This window comes from Mytilus galloprovincialis, chromosome 13, assembly GCF_965363235.1.
Source record: "Mytilus galloprovincialis chromosome 13, xbMytGall1.hap1.1, whole genome shotgun sequence".
NCBI classification, from domain to species: domain Eukaryota; kingdom Metazoa; phylum Mollusca; class Bivalvia; order Mytilida; family Mytilidae; genus Mytilus; species Mytilus galloprovincialis.
The window spans coordinates 43,802,356-43,823,702 of NC_134850.1; the positions used below are offsets into that span (position 1 = coordinate 43,802,356).

Here is a 21,347-nt window from a genome sequence, read left to right on the forward strand (position 1 = left end):
ATCATGTTTTATAACCTTTAGAATTCATCAATGGAAAGTGGGTATATCCTGATTAATTTTCAGTACGGTCACTGATACTTTGACTCTTTTTCTGAATGTAGACCATTCAGACGAGAAATTATGTTTTGTATTACAAATTGTGCTAGAAACGTTTCGCTATGGTTATACATATCATATCAATAATTGAATAACTCATGATATGATTTATGGCTGACCCCTAAAGTAAATTTCATAAAGACTTCACCAGATTAATTTGGTGATCGTTGGATGGGTCAGTCATCAATTTTCTGAATTAAAGATAAAAAACAGTAAGTTACAATTTGTTTGCCTGTCTTCTGATTTGTTTTTCTTTTTTTTTTTTTTTTTTAGTATTAATGAATTGCTGATCAATTTCTTTGATTTGAGAATCTTAAATATAAAGAAGTCATAGATCCTGAACATACTATATGTAACGAATGAATGAAATGAAGAATATCGAATTCTATATGAAATTTCACACCATTCATTTATCAATTTGTATTATTTCCGAAGAAATACTAGTTTGCGGATGCTCATATCTAGTACCAAACAAAAACGCGCAGAACAAAAGCTAATTTTATAGGAGCGAACTATTTTCTGTGTATTTGGTGACATTGATATTCGAAAAAAATAGACCGGATTGAATTTTTTTGTCATACTCCACCCTTGCAAACACCATTGGAAGGGATTGTTGCCTGTTACCTTCTGTAATTTCCTCCTCTAACAGGATAACCTGGTTGAACGTCCGACGTGCACTAATTAATTTTCTAATATTCTGTGGTCTGTTCTTAACTAATGCTGATATATAAACTTCATCTTAGCATTATTTACTGCCTTGATATAACATTTAAGATGCAATATATTATCTTTTTATTCTAGCTGTGCTAATAATTATGCTGTTACCTTCTTATCTTTATAATTAAAATAAGATTATGTTGTTGTTCTCGTAGAATGGAGGCTTATTTGGATATTAGCGGTCAGTAATGTTTTCATTACAGTGCCAGTCATTTTCTTATAGTACAAGATATTTTGTGGTATTATTAGTGCTGTATCCATATCAACTTGGAAGGGAGACATTTTATGATAATACATCTGTGGTAAAATAGGAAATTTATTACTTTTTACGCTATAAGGAAGACATTTCAAGTCACATTCATTCCGTCGAGTTATGGTCTATCTTTGATCTCACTTGTTTCGGGACTTCTTTTGTGAAAGAGAGGTGTGTTACTACAAACCCGGTAACAAGTCTAATTCGGTAGGTCCAGGCCATGAAAAGGGGACGGGATTATAACAATGTCAAAATAATGGTAACTTTATAAAACTTCATATACTTTGCACGAAGTTAAAAAAAAAAGATGACAAAAAACCATAAAAATTCACTGAAAATGAAATGTTATGTAGTAGAAAGCTATAATTAAAATGGTTCAGTATATAGGCATATATATATGTGTAGGTCCGTTATTATGATAGAAAGTGGTGGCAGGAATGTTCCCATTTGCTAAATGCTGCACTTTTATAATTTGTCTATACAAAAGTCTGATATTACATGTCAGTTAGTTTAAATAACGCTTACATTTTACTCCTTAGCTATAACAAATTGTTCTCCATTTTTATCGAATTGGAATAAAAATGCCATGTTTCAAATACGTAAACAAATTTTTGAAACAATGTAAAATACTGAATTCAGGAATTGTCGGAAAGGTGCTTGAATAGAAACTTGTCAAAGACACCAGGCTCATGATTTGGTATGCCAGACAAGCGTTCATCTACGCAAGACATCGTGGCCTCGAATCAAACCGAAGTTCTCACCAAAACAGATCTTTCCTAAGACGTAAAAAAGTGTTTGTAGGTTTAAGAATACAAGTTTTATAATTGTCTTTTGTTTAAACTGTCTGCCAAAATGATTTTTTAATTCAAAGCAAATATCAGAGGCGTAATTCTTTACATATGCTTTGCAGCGATATTCGGAGATTCAATGAAAGTATATTGACAGTGACACCGACTTATCCGAAATCGACATGTTTTACATATTTTATTAATCATATTTTTGTTTTGAGTTATAGCTGAGAAACTGTTTTACTCATAATCCTATTTAAAGTAATTATCTTTCTGTGAATAAGAGTTATTGGTTTCTTCTGAGCAAATATTGGTATTGATAAACGTTAATGCCTATTTGAAGAAGCTCAAAATTGTAATTAAGTCGGAATTCATTTTTCTAATTGATACGAGGTAATATTATAATGAAATATCATATGGAAAATGTATTGATGTTTTCACTGGACTTTTAATTACTTTTCATTGAACTTTTATCATTTAATTTAATTACTGGTTTAAATGATAATGTTATTTTTCATTTAACGTTCCAAGAGGATTATAAATTGACATGAAAAACGTGTTGCAAACATAAGTACTCGTAAACATGTCAATGAAGACTTTATATTGATTAATCCATTCATTTGGAGATTGTCAATTCTCTATTGATTGTCACAAGAGCTTCTCCAAAATTGCCGCAAATAAATGTCGATTGCTCAGACAGGACTAGCTGTTTGGCAAAACTACCTGTTGGGTTAAATTCTATCTGAAAGTCAAATATTACCTAAAATTCAAAATCCTTAATTTTCAAGACGTTTAAAAATATTTTTAGTGTTGCTTTACTGAAATAAATCGTTACCTTTATCAACAATTTTAGTAAGCGACGTTAAACAAAAGAACACATAACTTTGTTTTTATATAGCAATTTTTATAATCATGTTATAATGACTTGTTCACTTTTTAAATTAAGTACTTTATTGGCACGTTAATCATTAAAATTCATAACAAAATTCATTATTACATCAGCAAAAGAAAACTTTACAGATATAGTAAATTCATCAACGTTCCATCGTCATTATGCTTGCGTTCAATGAGCTCTGTGCAGTCTATTTTTTTTATTTTTTAGTAGATATTATTTACATTGCCAACAATAAGATAAACTGAATTGCCTGGAAAGTGAATAGACATATAGATCTGCAAGTTTAATGCGTTTAAGATAAGATAAATACATTTGAAAAGTGCTATAAATTTAATGCTGGTTTGATGTTTCAGACATTTGGGATGGTTTAGATCAATGTTGTTGTTTCAGACGAAACATAATTTACTAGTCTAATTTTTTATCTGGCGGTTTACGAAACACATCCAAGAATTTGATAACATTTTACTTATATATATACCTACACCTCTCATAAAACACACAGAATGCTATATTTTGTAAAGGTTTTGATTTTAAACATATGATATCGAAAATGAAGAAATGTTTATACTTATGACCAGTATGTCACATTTTATGTTGATGAACAAAAACAATTTTGTTTTCAGCAATTTTATTATTTTGATACATATTTACATTAAAAACATGTACAATGTATATAATTAACATCCGAAAAAAACGGCGTCTATACATTTGTCTCTTTACAAGAGCATAAGCAGACACCCGATTCAATTTGTTAGCTTATTACTACCAATTCATCCTGGTATGTATAATGCATTTATTTTAACCACTGAGTCGATTCTACTTCTGATAGAGGTTCCTCCTTTAGTGTATTACAAGCCAAGTAGTCAGCGCTTCTACGTTGACGAGACCTATCATAGTTATGGTCATAGTTATGAATAACTACTTATGATAGTTATCAAGGTACCAGGCTTATGTTAAACTTTTTAATACTGAGAATCACCTTAGGTTTATAAGACAAAAAATTAAGAAATTTTGGGTCAACAATGATTTTTAACTTCGTAATTTGATTGGTAATTTTGATGGGTATTTTATAGGAGCAGCATAGGTGCGCCTTTTTAACTCGAAACACGCGTCTAGCGAACCAAATGTTAATCCTTTTTCTATAATGCTCTTTGGTGGGGTTGTACATGTAGTCTCTATGACACATTTCCCGTTTTCATGCTCAATTCCATTACTTAAATGTAATTGCGGGGAAACATGCCCGTTGACTATATTTAATTAACGATAATGAATTTGAGAGAGGGACAAACAATATTTTATTGGATGTTATAAGTTTACATTTACAATTCGACTGTAGGAAATAAAAATATTTCTGAATAAAATGCTTTTTTTTTTCTTCAATTTTGTTTTTACTTGATACAAATCTGCCGGTAGGTATCCGTTATTGCCTCGTTGTATGCAAGACATGAACTGTTTATGGTTTCATTAAACCAATGTCTACATTTCTTTGTGATATTTATCAATGTGTATGGCAAAATGTATTTGCAAGGTCAAGCATTGTGCAATTGTCATTTTTGTTACAAAGGAGTTATTCGCAAAACTAAGAGAGTTGGGAAAAAAGCATAGCCAATACATACGAGACTTTGCTAATAAATCTTATGCAACACGAAAACAAAAATGTAACATACCATATTATTCAACATGAAAAGATATTCAATCGGTTTAATCAAAGTCTGGAGCTGGCATGTCAGTTAACTGCTAGTGGTCTGTTGTTATCTATGTATTATCGTCATTTTGTTTATTTTCTTTGGTTACATCTTTTGACATCAGACTCGGACTTCTCTTGAACTGAATTTTAATGTGCGTATTGTTATGCGTTTACTTTTCTACATTGACTAGAGGTATATAGGGGGAGGGTTGAGATCTCATAAACATGTTTAACCCCGCCGCATTTTTGCACCTGTCCCAAGTCAGGAGCCTCTGGCCTTTGTTAGTCTTGTATTATTTCAATTTTAGTTTCTTGTGTACAATTTGGAGTTTAGTATTGCGTTCATTATCACTGAACTAGTATATATTTGTTTTGGGGCTAGCTGAAGGACGCTTCCGGGTGCGGGAATTTTTCGCTACATTGAAAACCGGTTGGTGACCTTCTGCTGTTGTTTTTTCTATGGTCGGGTTGTTGTCTTGTCTCTTTAACACATTCCCCATTTCCATTCTCAATTTTTTCAAATAATGTATAAATTCTAAGGCTTGCAATGAAGTATGACAATAACTATTGTGGTCAATCTTTGGCATTAATCGTCTCTTTTTGGTGTCTAAGTAAGTTCTATGATCACATACTGGTAAAGGTTGTTATGACGTGTGCATGCTTGAATTTGTGAAGTTGGATATATTAGCTCACATTATCAAATGCCTGTTAAAAAACTTAATAAGGATACAAAGCTTATACTTTTGTACGCAAAACGAGCGTTTCGTTCACGATAGACTCATCAGTGTACAAAGTTGAATACCCGTAACATTGAGGACCCACAATTTCGAAAGGTATCGCCAAATACATGTAGCCACGATAGTCTAAATGTATTCCTGGGGTAGAAAATCATAAAAGATTTATAGTATCATAAATATATATGGAAAAAGTTAACATTGATTATGAAATACAGGTTGTAAAGATGAGAGTAATTCAATATCAACATCAGCTTTATGCAAATATAGCTTTGCTCCTTAATTGATTGATATTGAAAATAATATTAATATATTCCTATTTATTGATATCAACTTGGCAATTTGAAATGTAAATCCGAAGACCGACACTAATCAATTGCAGTAAAGGTGCAGACCACGGTGCAGTAAAGCTTTGTGTGGTTGTTTTATAAAAATCTTCTCCTACGTTTTCGTTACTCATTTCAAAATATGTATGCAAACTTAGCAGGAATAACTTTAAAAACAAAAACTCCAATGAATTGAAAACTTTGCATACAGAGAAAAACAACAAATGACAAAATTTTATATACATTGTATTAGACAATACTCGTCAGCTGGATCAACGATTTTAAGGTGTTAATTTTTTACTCTTTTTGTTGTATTATTTTATTTACCCCATACCCGGCGTCCTTTATCTAATAAACATGCTTCTACAAGCGCGAGGTGTTTTCTCCTTGTTTTTTTTTTATGTACGATTGTATGATTTCGCACAAAGACTTTTAGCTAGAATAAAACGTAGGAGATTAACAAGTGAACAAAAACAACGTTGTATCTTGGAATAAATGATTCAGTCATACTGTGCACCGATTAGATGACAGGATTTCGTTATGGTAATCTTTGACGTCAAATTGAACGTCGATGAAAGGAAAGACCTTGGTCTCAATTTGAAAGTGGTACACCATATATCGGATACAATGGTCTGAAATCTTAGTCAAATGCATGCCATTTTTACTCTAAATGTAGCCATATAAAACAATATTTTACCACACTTTTTAAGCGATAGGTGGGGCATAGGCTCAGACAATGTCAAAGAAACTGCATTTAAACTTTAAGCCTTACTTGTTTACTAGATCGATCTTTTCAAAACATTATTATCCCTTTGCTTCTTTGTTCAGAATTTAAATTATATAATTTAAATTTAAAACACCAAATCAACGTTTGAGCATTTTGATAAACTTTCGTTACAAAGTAGTTCAATTGTTATTCGTAATGCAATGAAGATAAATATCAATACAATGTGTTGAGTATTTGGGTCAATCATATAATTTTCAAAGTATATTGCTACATAAGTAGACTTTTTAGAAAATGCGTAATTCCTCAATATAGATTAAGAAGGTGTTGAAATATATAATAATGGCCACAGTGAGAAAAAAAAACTGAAAAATCTATCTTATGATATATAGAAATATTAAAAGAATAGAATTATTAATTTTGTCAGTTGAAGTGCATTATAATATTAATTCTGTAACAAAATGTAGTTCCAAATGTTTCAGAATTTGTGTTTTTAACTGACTTCTATTTGGAAATGAAATATATGCAATTGTTGTCAGGTTATGTACCATGAATAATTGACAAGATGAACACAATATGATGATTTCGGTTACACATTGCTGTTATTATTTAATTAGCAAAATGCCTACACAATTAGATACTTTCCCCGCATATCTTAGTTTTAAAATCCAGTTGCAATTTATTTTTTCATAAAGCATGTGGTTCACACCGTTATTTTTTAAGTTTTGTATAGAACTTATTATATAATTAGGAGTTATAAAGCCCAAAAGCGAAAAATGCAAAAAAAATAATAATATCTTTATATATGTCTTTTAATCTCTGAAGGAGGCTATTTGATAGATAACTAATACTTTCTTTATTTTGAATTCGAAAGGAAAACAATGTACATAGCCTTACAATAACTTCTCTTTTATGTAAACGACAATTCCATATAATTGATTCATGCGCCTTCTTTGTTCATTTTATCCACGCAGTGCAAGTTTTATTGTAAATGAAGTCAATTTAACAAATTGTATCTTCCGTTTTGCTTTCTAAACTCTCTAAACACTCTTCAATAACAATGATGTTAAAAGACATATTACATAACAAGTGTGTTAAGAGATAGATTACAGTTGTGCATGTAATGATTGACATATTACCAGATGGTCGATTCAAAGTTTCACTGTTCGAGGATATGTTTCTGTTTCTTATACAATCATGTAACTTGACTGACACATTGATGAAGTTGGTTTGAGTGAAAAGACGAGTTAGGTTAGAATATATATAAAATGAAAAGAACACTAAAAAAATTTGATACGTCCGAACAGTTTTTCAAGATTAACCATCATCAAGAAGGATATAACCCCTTCAAAAAAGGAAACCGAAGATGTTTAATTACCTAAAGTGCTAAAAATGTATATGACTACAAGTGACCCATCTAGAAAAAAAGATAAATAAACAACCTACTGTCAAGTTGCCCTGCATGGGTTGAAACCTTAGTTTCTTAATCAATAAGAATATACATTTCCAACTGCTTATATTGGGGATTTTTTATTATATTTGACAATTTGTCACACAATTGGACACAGCTAGGTTCTTGCCTCTAACAACAAAATAAATGATATGCATATATGTCGATAAGTATAGTTCAATTATCATACGTACAACTACTGACTTTACCAAATTTCTTAATCTTGCAAAATTTAGTATACATGGGTCTCATTCGTTTTTGATTATTCAGATTTGAACACAATCGTTATTTTGTTTACTCCAAACCCGAACCATGTCACTTTGTAACATGCATAAAACATTGGCTGTTGAACGTAACTAATAAAAAATCTGTCGATTAAGTTCGCAAATTTCAAAATTCCTCAACAAACTGTGACATATGTATACAATGTATGGCACTACAGTTATATATTGTACGTATTTAAAAATGGAGAGTTATATATTTGTTTCAATCTTGAAACTTTGCATAACTGCCATATGTTAATGACTTTCTCGTTGTCAATATACCATGATGTTGGAGTTTCATAATATATTAATACATAATGACAAAAGTTTAATTTATTATAACTGTTATATTCGTAGAATAGAAAAAAAAACTTTTTTCTTTTGTATATGATGAGATTGGGGAATATAGTGTTACATTTATTAGGCTGGTTAAATGCCGATCACACTTAAAAATTGAATTGATTTTACTAGTAATCGTCGTTTTCTATGTGTGTTGCAACATGTAATTTGATGTCTTGTTGAAATGTTGGTCAGTAAGCTGATACAATAACCGTTACAGCAAAAGTTACAAGATAATAAATTGTGCATATATTTAAAATATTGATGTTTTTGGTTGTCTGTTTCATATAACATGAATTTTCCCTTTAGAGATACGCACACAGAGCTTTAAATGGCTTTTATCTCAAATCCGTTTTTTTTTTTTAATTTTAAAAGCTATGTATGCTAATGTTGCTTCGTTTAATAATAGCTGATAGCAGTAACTTCATCAACGTTTATTAATTTGTCCCGACATAAAATCATTTCAGTAAATTTTAGCATCGTGCATCAAACCTAAAGTAGGCGACGATATATGAACATTTCAGATATAGCGTTAAGTGTTTTACTATCAATGCTATTCATCCAAAAAGTTATTTATTTATTTTTCTTCTACACAATATACGATTGATTGTGACATCACTTGAAAATGACAGTGAGATCGGGAAATTGATAGCATGTAGCAATGAAAGCAATTTACTCAAAACATTCTAGATTACTTAATTTTGCTTTGTGGAAAGCCATTTCAACATCCTAGAGTGTGTAAAATGGTTGCTGCTTTAAGAAAACAACAAAGACATCATTGTCATTATTGATGAAACTATTAGAGGCATAATTAGTATATGATTTCCGGAAATTTTAAGGATCCATTTAAAAAAGTGTTTGATTATAATGCATCAGTTGTTGGTAATGGTTTATGTAGACAGGCTGTTATTACATACCAACAGTAAATGATTATCATCTTTTGAAAGTAATCAGAGTAATTGGCCTATCCTTTGGAAAGTTAATGATGTTTGAAAATTAACATTTATTTTTTCAGATTCATCCTAGCTCTTCAGTTAAATAACTATAATGTTGTTAATGTCATTGCTTCTCTTGCCGGACACATGGAAATTGTTACCCGTTTTTTATCTTTGATACTTATCATGCGATCTTTATCTATTTTTCACTTCATGATGCAAAATGCGAAAATAAAGACAACAGTTAAATACCGGTGTTCAAAAGTCCCAATTGATTAAGAGAAAACAAATCCGGTTTTCAAATTAAAACCGAAGAAACACACAAACTATAAGAGAAAAACGAATGAACAACATAAACCCTGAAGTGCAAATAAAACAAACACCAACATACATTGACACGTTTGATAATAACTGCCATACTCCTGACTTGGTACAGGACATTTCAAGACAAAAGGGTGCATGCAATCTCTAACTTTTAACAATATTTTCACAATGCTCTTCAAAATAATTTTCATGACAAAGACATTATGGAAGGGCAAGTTTATAATTATTTGGACTACACACGATAAGACAGATTGTCCAATCGAAACCATAACTGAAAGATCAAAGATAAATACCAAATGTTTGATGTGCAAAATATCGAGTTTTGTCGTAAGCTTATAACAATGGAAATTCACACTTGGTAACAATGTTTCAACTTGAAGATTAAAAAAATAATATATTCCTAATAATATACAAAATCTGCTCATTTGTTTATATTATATAGTGTTACACATATCTTTACAGTTCCTTGTTCCCCGTTAGCTAATATGGCAACACATCTATTCATTTTGTCGAAAGCTATCGTTTAGATATAATATCAAATTTTGACTTGTTTCAATCTTTGATAATGATAAATCATTACGTAAATATACGGGGGACATATTAATTTGTCAAACCGAAAGGTTTTCGAGTCAGTTTTGTTTTTGTGTCTGCTCGTACGTCCGTTTGGTAACTTGGGTTTATTTTTAGGTCGAAACAAGACACTGAGTGCGCATGATCATTAGACTTTGTTAATTTTGTATTTAGAAACGATAAGTAATTGCAGAATAGTGTATTGGTTTTGTTTTAATTTTCATGTCTTATTTTCCAGGCTGTAGTACAACACAGAGAAAAAAGAGCACCTGTGAGTATATTTAAGAACCGTTATCAATATTTAACATTTTGTTATGCAAACGTACATGTATTGGAATATTCATATCTCATTTGTATTTGAGAGTTTTTGAAAATTTGAGTACACATTTTAGCACTTTGTTTTCGCATTTGAAACTTAGCACTACAACATATAGCTTCTGTAGTGAGTGGAAATTAGTGCATACATATGAAACATGTTAAAACTGACTGCTGTTATGTCCAAATTTATTTAATCAAGTTAATGGTATTGCATAAGAGGATGATAATCACCTGTTTCCAGTGCCCCGATGAGTCTTATGTAGACGAAACGCGCGTCTGGTGTTTTAAATAATAATCCTGGTACCTTTGACAACTATTTACACCACTTGGTCGATGCCACTGCTGGTGGATGTTTCGTCCCCGAGTGTATCACCAGCCCAGTAGACAAAACTTTGATTTTTTCGAAAAACTAAGGATGCTCTTATCACAGGAATAGATTATCCTAGCCGTATTTGGCACAATTTTTTACAATTTTGGGTCCTCAATGCTCTTCAACTTTGTACTTGTTTGGCTTTATAACTATTTTGATTTGATGGGTCTTTTGTAGACGAAATGTGCGTTGGGCATATTAAATTATAATCCTGGTACCTTTGATAACTATTTCCGCCCATACCGTACTATGTTTGATATTGGTTAGAGATCCGAAACTTAGTACGCATGATTAATCCTAAAGCTTAAGCGTTTCACCCACCTCTCATTGTTCTCTTAATATGGAATTGTAATAGTTCTTACAATAGTTCTAGTGAAACATAATTTCATATATATACATAAAATTGTTCATTACTAATTTCATCAAAATACTAACATTTGTTTTGTAACTGACACAATATACCCATCTTAATCTTATTTAGTATCAAACAAAAACACAAGCTACAATATATTTTGAAAATAATTGCAATTTCAGTCATTAAAACATTTGAATATGAGGATTTATTTCAGATAAAGAGCTACTATTATTAAATAACTGTATTACTGTCTGCTTTCATCAGTATCATGCCCCACTTATAGCTAGTAAATTGGTGACAATTTAATGAACTGGTAATATCTAACTTTATTATGTAATTGTAACACTGAGCAAATTGAACGATAACAGGTTTAAAACATTTGTGATGTAAGAACTGAAGTGCATTATTTAATTATGATATAATTGTGGTATCAAGTGTCGTAGATTAGTAAGGTTTTTATTAGCAGAGTTAATGCAGATAGAATAATGTTCGCTTATACAATTTCGTAATGTAAACTGTCTATAAGAAAATTAATATGTTAGTTCAATGAAATGAAATTTACGTAGTTTCTAAGTTTCTTGTATGGTAACAATTTACAACGCAAATTAAACGCCTGAATTGTATTTTTATTTAAAGTTTCGATGATAGCAGAAACTCAGTAGAGCAAAAGTTCTTGAAATCTTGCATTACGTGTACAAACGGTGACAATTAAACAATATAGTAGAACCAGCATGCAACAACATATATATTGTATAATTGTTTTTTAGTTTCAGCAACATAGTCTAGTAATCGGAACAAATTACATTCATAATCAAACATTTAATCACAAACCATGCGCAACATCTGTTATCTGTTCTGCATTTCCATATTGCGCATCTTAAAACATTGAATGACAGGAGCTTGCGCTGAACATGCTAGCAAGGGCTTACATAGAGCGAGGAGAATTGCATTTGGATCTGATCTATGCTATCTGCCGGTATATTTTAATGTATAAATACTCAAAGTAATCATGGACTTTTATTAGGGTCAATATTCACCCAGACTCGGGCGGCGCTCAAAAGAGGTAGGTTTTGCACTGCGCATTTTCATTTATTCGTAGCGAAAATACAGTCCTTATTCTCCAAAATCGTATTTCTGTCAGTCTAGACCCATCTGCATTCCTAGCGCAATTATTACTATGCTAATACTCCTGTTTTCCATTTCTTAGTGTAAACTGTAGACCGTTCTATCAAGCAATATTCTTATACTCACATAGAACTGAACTTTCTCTTTACTGATTTTTCAAATTTACTTGACTAATGTTTTCATGTCTATGTAGTTATAGTATTTTTTTGTAGAAATTCCTTGGCGTCATTTAAAGCTCCATGTGAAATATATAATACATAACACAATTGTAAAAGAAATTTTGTATCAAATGTCATAACTTATCCATTACAATCGTAAGGAGTAGATATGAAAGATTATTACTTTTAACTGTATCTGTATTTACATCGATACAGTATAGAAGAAATATTACACACAACAATTCGCAAAATGAAAAACAATAAAGCAAAATATTGGTTAAAACATAATCAAATTACTCTAAGCCAACAATCAAAGATAAACTATCCTACCATTATTCATAAATTGTTATACAAATTTCATTTTAAATACTGCATTACCAAACCTGTTCAATTCCGATAGATTTTTGTCATTTGAAACACTAAAATAACGTCTGCATATCGCTCTTCTGCTGGATCTATGTTTATCAAAATAAACTAATAAAGATTTGTGGAATATATTCACACCTAAAAACTGAGTAAGTAGCAACTTTTCAGGTGCAATATAAACTAAAAGAAAAGCAGAAATGTAAAAGAGTTGACATAATACTTTGATCATAAACAACTACTTCATCGATACAAATTGTATCTGGTATATTAAGTTAAGGTATACATATTCATTTCTTTTGTTTTTTTAACAAACAATATCATAATAATATTTCTAATTATAATATTCCGAGAAGGTTTACTTTTCCAAATGTTCTTTTACCATCGCATTTTGATTTTTTAATGTTGTATCTTCATGTCATTTCTCTAAAGCGCTTATGCGCTCATAAGTATTGTAACCCTCTGCAACGAATGGATCGAAAACGATAACATAATCATAACACCTAACAACATTGGTTTAACCTTAGAATGCAATTGCCCTGACCTTAAATTCAGCATTGTTTAGTAGCATTTCAGACAATTCAGTATGTTGTTGATGTGTACAGGTTAATAACGACTACTGGATAGTCATCTACATTTCGGAACAGTACTTAATTTTAAGTATTCAGAGTTCTTCAGATCAAAATGACCATTGAAGATCAACATTTTGGTTAACTGTGATATACAGATATATATTTATGTTATACGTTTGTTGGTGAAAAGCAGCAGACATCAAAGTAACATTTAAAATTTTAATAACAAACCGAGAATTAAAAAAAAAACGACTTCACAAAACCTTACATGGAAACATTAGACTGAACAACATAAACTCTGTCAAAATCAGTAGTAGCATCATGTTCCTAGATCCTGTTTCCAACGTTTCACCCTTCGTATTGGTTATTGCAAATACAATAAGAAAAAGATTCATGCGATAAATTCAAAATAATTCAGTTCTAAGAGTTCTGCGTCTGCGAATGAATTTTTTACTTCATTTTCACTCTCTGCGCTGCATAGCTATATATCCAATCTGCATCCTTGCTGGCTTAGTCCATTTAAACTATAATTCAATAGGTGCGTGCTGATTTTGTAATTTTAAAAAACTCACACATAAACAACAGTAAACAGCACATTGCAGAACATAATTGACCATTTAATATGTCTATATACTGGTCTGTCCCATCCTGTTCTTGTCGAAAATGACTTATGTAGTAAATAATATAAATGAATAATTCAATATATACAATTTATATGTTAAATATCTTACCATTTGCGTTCGCGTTTTTATTTTCTTCATTTGAATTTTATGCAGGCTTGCAGTTTTTATAATTATCAATATTTATTTTGTTTTCTTACGTTTTATTTCGAAAAACTGTTTACAGACTGTTCCAGACGCTGACCAAATTAAAGAGCTCTTATCATTAGATCCTAGACTGAAAAAGGAATACATAGAAGTATTCCTTAAACTTTTAAAAGAAAAATTAGGTGACAATAAACAGTTAGCAGAGGTTTGTCAAGCACACCATTGTCTACGATGCCATGGTTCTCCATTGTTCTTGCATATTTATTGTAATTCTACATATTGCGTATAAATCTTATGCTCAACTTTATCTCGCACGATATGATTGTGGATAAATGCTATCAGAATGTTAATGTATTCTTGTAAACTAAATCATTGGTGGTGTAAACCATACTATGAGGTCTCTATGAAGGACCTTACTCTTCTAACTTTTTTATATATTTCTTCTATATTTGCCAGTCTTTTTCATTTCATAAAAAACTTTTTCTATAACAGTTTAAAAAATTTCAATTCATTGTGTTGATATTTTTTTCCTTGCTCGCTCAAAGTTCCAATTAAAAGCATCATCTTTATCTTTGATCAAATTTCTGCAAAAAAGCAACGATTTATAGTCGTTTTAGTAACGTTGAACAAACTGATAATATTTTCGAACAAAGAAAGGTTATAAAATGCATATCAACATGCATGTGTTAGAAGTACTCCACAGGTAAACGGGGGTAACTTTGTGCCTGCTTTTTTTCTATACAAACATATCTTTGCATTGAACATTTTCTCTTTTGTGACTAAATGATGTGTTTTATCATTCTTAACATTTATCTTGATGGTATCAAACGTAAAATCTCTATGACGCATGCGTCATTCATTTTGTACTTGCATAGTATGCTTATTGTTGATTCTTATAAGTTTATGAAACAATCGCTGTTATCCTATGTACAAAAATCTTGTATCTCAGACACCGGACTAAGAAATTACATATAGAAATTATTTTTTTAAATATTGTTACATAATTGTGATTAATACGCAAGTGTTTGATGTAAGTTCATGATGATTTAAATTGAAATAAAATGATACTCTTTTATCATGATTTTTAAAGCTTTTTTAATTCTTGACATTTTGCGTATTAAATTTTTATAAATATATATCAGACTTTAGGTAAACAATTATTTGCCAGAAGTTATAAAACACTTAATGTTTTCATTTATTTATTTTGTTAATATAGGAGCTGATGTATCATAAACGTGTTATATTACATGTTTGTGTTAGCTATCCGAGTAAAATTAAATTCATATCATCACAATCAGTCTATATCACTTTATACCTAGTAATTTTCTTCATTCATTATTTATATGTAATAGCAATATTTTATATTAGACAAAGCATGCTTAATTAAAGTAATCTTTGATCAAAGATTTTTATTCCCAAGACTGTCATTTTCAGTTACCTGTAAATTTAATCCTGGCAAATATTCCAGTATTGCCCCCTGCAGGTTCAACAGTCAGATTGAAATACTCATATCATCAACGAGATGTGTCATTGAACCATATAATAACAATATTGTCTTCTCCTGGAGGATTTATGGTGATATTAGTTTCATTTCAGCAGCCATATTTCAATATTAAGATGACATACCCTCAATGTTTACAACTCATATTGACAGGCTGAATTTATATTTGGTGTGATCAGTTAATCATTTTTGTCCTAAATCCTAAAAGAACAACCTAGTTATTACCTAATATATTTATTTATTAGGTGTTTGATTGAAATTTCGAGAAAAATATAATTTATATTTAACAATTGAATGCTTCTTTTTGTAAATTTATTGGGGTGTAAAAGCGTTGACCGAAGTACATTTTGTATGAAGCACGGAAGCGCTTCATTCTAAAAATGTACGCACGGTCAACGCTTTTACAACCCTATAAAGTTACAAAAAGAAGCATTCAATACTGTTATAATTACATTTTTTAGCTATGATCATGAAAACACGAATTTTATATATTTTATTATTTAATCACCTGTGCACTTTATTGTTGGAGCACGTGTTATCATGAGTGAAAAGTTGTATTGAGCAATGCAACTACTTGCGGAATAACACGTGATATGCAGTTAGCCAATCAGAATAACATATTATAATGAAACATACATCTAATGTAATTATTAACGTTTGATTCCTCTTTAAAATACAACACTTATCCATTTTGTACATGAGCATCTGATAATATTCTAGGGTACAATAACTATATTAATTTTACAGTGTTTCAATAATTTATAAGGATATCTGTATATGAAAAGTCGTTGTGAACCGGAGTATTACATTGAAGTTGGACATCAAGGGCCTCAAAGTAGGTTAGCGAAAACTATTTGAGCCACCCTCTTTAAATAAAGTCATTACTTACCTACTTACTATCAATTGTTTATTTTATCTGCATATAATTTTCATTTTATATCAACATTTAAATGCAGTTAGCCTTTCATATGGTATGAACATTTTCACTTTATAATAACAGATCATAAGAAAGTATTTGTAAAGATTAAACAAAGTTTTCGTCGTTTCTAACATCTTTAGCCAAGTTTATAATGCCTGTTTTTTTCTGTCTTTCAGAATTTCTTAGCTTATCCAAGACTAGGACGAGCAATGGTAAGTTTAATTTGTTTCGTTTATCAAGTTTATTGTATAACCATATACCTTATGCCAAGTAGTCCCGTTTGAATGGTTTTACACTAGTAATTTGTTGGGCCTTTTATAGCTTGCTGTTCGGTGTGCGCCTAGGCTCCGTGTTGAAGACCGTACCTTGACCTATAATGGTGTACTTTTATAAATTGTGACTTGAATGGAGAGTTGTCTCATTGGCACTCATACCACATCTTCCTATATCTATATTATGTAAATATTAGTACCATACACCTTATCCAAAAGTAATAAAGATGAGAAGAAATTATGTCAATATTAGTAGCATCATCAGGGAGTAAAATATATATATATATATATTTATATTTATATTTATATACAATCGTGTTAACCAACCCTACTGGAAATAAAAACAGCACAGAGGAAGTGGTTATTTTCAGACAACTATCACATCCCACAACCTTGCTCGATAATATTAAATATGCAAATGCTATATACAATTCTTTGCGACTCACTATTCAGCATGTTGTTATTATAAAGACAAAGAAATTAAGATATCAAATACTGATCGATTTAATGCAAATTAAAACGTTTTTATAGACATACTGTTTAGAGTTTTTTTTAAAGTAAATTTCACTTCATTTAGCATTTGAAGAATTTCCAAAAATCAAAAACATATGCTATTGTTAAATCACTAGATATCAGATGATGATACATGTTAAGACCGACTATACTACAGTATAAGTACTGGTCAAGCATAAGATATGTGGCGTGTCTTCCAGATGGGACAATAGTAGATTAGTTTACATTATCTGTGTGTTTACTTTATAAGCATTGAAGGATAACAATCTTATCTAATTTCCTTATAAAAAAGACGTTTAGCATTATCATAAAAAGAAATTAGAATCAGCACACTACATTAAATTCATTTGATCAATTGACTTTGATAATAGGCATATTTATGGAAGCAAGCAGCTTTAAATTGGTGTGATCAGAATATCATATCATTGACAATATGTACCAGTAGATATGAATATTTTTAATATCATCAATACATGTACTTTCGGAATGATTAAATCATCTTGAAAGAACTAAAAACTTAACTGGTTATACAATTTCAAATGTGATTTCCCTATACTATACACGCAGAGATTTTTGTTGTAATTTAGTATTTTTCAAGCTGAATTGTAAGACAAACCAAAGATACGTAAAAGCCTTGATATGCTGTTATGGAGTTAGGGATATGATAGTTTGATAAACGAAACAATTTCAGCTTAACATTGCTCTTCTTAGTCATGGATAAGATACTTTCAAGAATCGGTTGTTAAACATTCGAACAATTGTAAGAGTTTGATCTATTATCAAACCTGTTTTTTGTCTTTATTTTGCGCAAAAAGTGCATTTTAAACTTGATAAAACGATTGTAAAATCTTTCGTTCATGAAGTCTTCTTGAATGTCTTTTCAAAATATTTCAAATACCATAATTTTATGTAAACCCTTTTTGTAGTCATATTGCTTGAAATATTATTTAAAGAGTAATGTAATACTTGTTAAATGAAGGGAACGAGAGTTGTTTTAAATTTTTGAACATGTTTTGATTTTTAAATTCCATAATTTGTCACCAGGATCAGCATAGCACGCGTTCAAAGCAGGTAGGTTTATGCAATCTGCGCTATCACAGCGTCATATTCTTATTGTATCTATTTTTCAAAGTCTATCCAATCTGTTGTGTCTCATGGTTCTGTGGTACTTTTAACCAACTTTAAATTATCATCACCATCATCATCAATGTTTGCTTTCGATTGATTAACAGCCGTGATTTCTTTTTAGATTAAACGAGTAAAAATATAACCAATCGCATTACAGTTAATAAAAAATAATTCCATCCATATATTCTATACCATTTTGATCTTTCTACTGCGGTAAACTGCTTTCACTTCTAGAAACTAACCAAAGCCTAAGAAAATCCTATATCTGCTGCATCTTCCCTGGGATTATCGCTGTTGTATACAATGTTGTGCCTCTTTCTCTAAGGTGACAATCTAAACAGAGGTATATACAATATTTCTGAATTGCTATGCCAGTGTAAAACTGTTTATCTTATCTTATTATAGAGTTTTTTTTTATTGAACCTAATGTGAACTTAACATTTACTTTTATTTACGCATTTCAATTACATACGGACTATAAATCAAATCAATGAAACTACTGCGAAATTGCAATTATTTTGCTGAATTCTATCTCTTATTGTATACTATCTTTTTTTTTTCATTTTTGTATGACATAATTTACATATAGGTGTGGAATACTGCGCACATTATATTTAATGGGTTTATGGTACCGGCAAAGTAATAATCTTATAATGGAGCTTAACCACAGAACGCTCCTTAGGATAAAACATAACGATCGTAATAAAGTTTTCTGTGTTCATAACTGTAACAAACTCTTTAATGTGTATAACTATTGACGGAGCTTTTCCTAATGGGCATATCCGACAAATTATAAAGCAATCTAAAACGATATCGAAGAAGTAAAGAAAACATTAAAGGCTGAATGCGTGTGAAAAAAATATACTGAAATGTACACGAAATAAATACAACAATTAGATAAAAACAACTGAGACGAATTTTGGCAAAGCAGAAAGAAAACAAATAAAATTATCGGTTTTGCTCCTTGTTGAAAGCCGCACGGTGACAGATAGTTATACATTTTTAAGTTAATTGCTTTCTTTTTTAATTGTATGCAACTGTCATACAAATGAGAGGGTTAGCTAGCTACAAAACCAGGTTCAATCCACCATTTTCTACGTAAGAAAGTGCCTGTACCAAGTCAGGAAAATGACAGTTGTTATTCATTCGTTTGATGTGTTTGAGCTTTTGATTTTGCCATATGATTAGGGACTTTCCGATTTAAATTTTCCTCGGAGTTAGGTATTTTTGTGATTTTACTTTTTTCTAATGGAGAGTTATCTCATTGATAACTATACGTGTATATGTAAAGCTAACAAAGAGGATTAACAATCACATTTCCAATTATTTGGTGTAAATTAAGAGGTTGATCATGATGGTGCGAAATAAAGTATACTGCTGTTCGAAATTCATAAATCGATTGAGAGAAAAACAAATCCGGGTTACAAACTAAAACTGAGAGAAACGCATCACATTTAGGAGGAAAACTACAATACAAAAGAAACCCAACATCAAAATGTAACACACACAACGTTAACTATGCATCTATGAGAACAGTATTATGTAATTTTTGTTATAATATTTTGCAGAATTTTTTCCATTGGCCAAGATCAGGAAAACGAGGGGATGCCGAAATGTGTTGTGATGGTCTTATAGCTTACATGAACGATGATGATATTTTTAACACTGTATGTAATGCACCACAATGTTGCGATGGATATGAAGAAAAAATTAAAAGACCACATAACAGTAAAAATATATTTTTTGTCTGCGTAAGATCAGAGGTAAATAATCTCTATTTCTTATTCTCTATGTAAATTAATCAAAGTTTAATATATCTGGACTTTCATCTGATATGTCTTTCGTGTGCATGTATTCATATATAGGCCTTAGTATAAATGTGTCTTTTATGCATAGGTGAAACAATGAACTTTTGATAATCATACAAAATACTATTCATAGGTGTAAAACCAGTCGCCGAAGTAAATAATATTTTCAAATAGAATATCAAAATTGCTTTGCTAACTGCCTTATGAAAAAGAAGTAACCCTATGAAACATTGGTTTTAATTTTGCGGAGGCTTTGTCTGTGTTTCTTCGACTTCCTGTAATTCGGGTACAGAAGGTACATTTTTTTTATATTTTCGCAGTTAGTTTCTACAGAATTAAAATTTTTAAAAACTTTTAATAACACCAAAGTTTTTATATCGTTGTTGTACTTTCTTCTAATAATAAAAACGTACACGTTGTTCAGCTCAGTCATTTATGAAAAAAAACAGCATTGACGAAAGATGTTTTAATATCTATTTTTAGATATGTTTATTCTTTTAAGGCGACTTACGAATATTGACCTGATTTTGGTATTTCGAATGATTTTTCATATCAAGGGTTGTCGAATTGATCTCGATTCATGTAGGTTCTTTTCGCAATAAATATACGCATTAAAAAAGATAACGAAATTGTGTCGCATAAGTGGTTCTACATATATTTTGTCAGCCAAGAGACAAATGGCTTTTAATAAACTGTCACAACTCATTTATTGTTTTATTTGTAACTTACTTTGTAATTTTCTATGGAAAATCTTTAAAAAATGACGATTTCTCATTCGAATACATCTAGTTTTTAACATAAAAATTGCATGGAATTTTAAGAATTTCTTTTTCAATTGTTACGCATTGTTAACTACCGGCATATCTGTTTGTTTTATTGAATTAAAATGCCTGCTTTACTGTTTCATGTTCAGTCTGTATGATCCGTGTCGCACTTTTAAGTCCCATGATTGTGATGATAATTGACTTTTCATGGTATTTATATTGACAAATGCAGCAGTTTATGATAACAGGATACATCCAGTTTTCAATTATGAGATTTAAATATTGTTTGAAAAATGTGGTTCCTTAATTAAAC

The 21,347-nt window shown here is 30.5% G+C and overlaps 1 protein-coding gene across 5 annotated transcripts in view; it reads left to right on the forward strand.

Annotated features, from left to right (window-relative positions):
• LOC143057736 (uncharacterized) overlaps nt 1–21,347 on the forward strand; it is a 38,656-nt gene that overhangs the window by 15,868 nt on the left and 1,441 nt on the right. Inside the window, exons 2-7 of one of the 5 annotated variants that reach the window (XM_076231112.1) lie at nt 10,340–10,372; nt 12,169–12,207; nt 14,209–14,334; nt 16,726–16,761; nt 18,379–18,405; nt 20,031–20,225. In XM_076231112.1, the coding sequence (XP_076087227.1) occupies nt 10,340–10,372; nt 12,169–12,207; nt 14,209–14,334; nt 16,726–16,761; nt 18,379–18,405; nt 20,031–20,225 (456 nt within the window). The remainder of the gene's footprint in view (nt 1–10,339; nt 10,373–12,168; nt 12,208–14,208; nt 14,335–16,725; nt 16,762–18,378; nt 18,406–20,030; nt 20,226–21,347) is intronic. The other 4 variants (XM_076231113.1, XM_076231114.1, XM_076231115.1 and 1 more) reach the window with 4 other exon arrangements.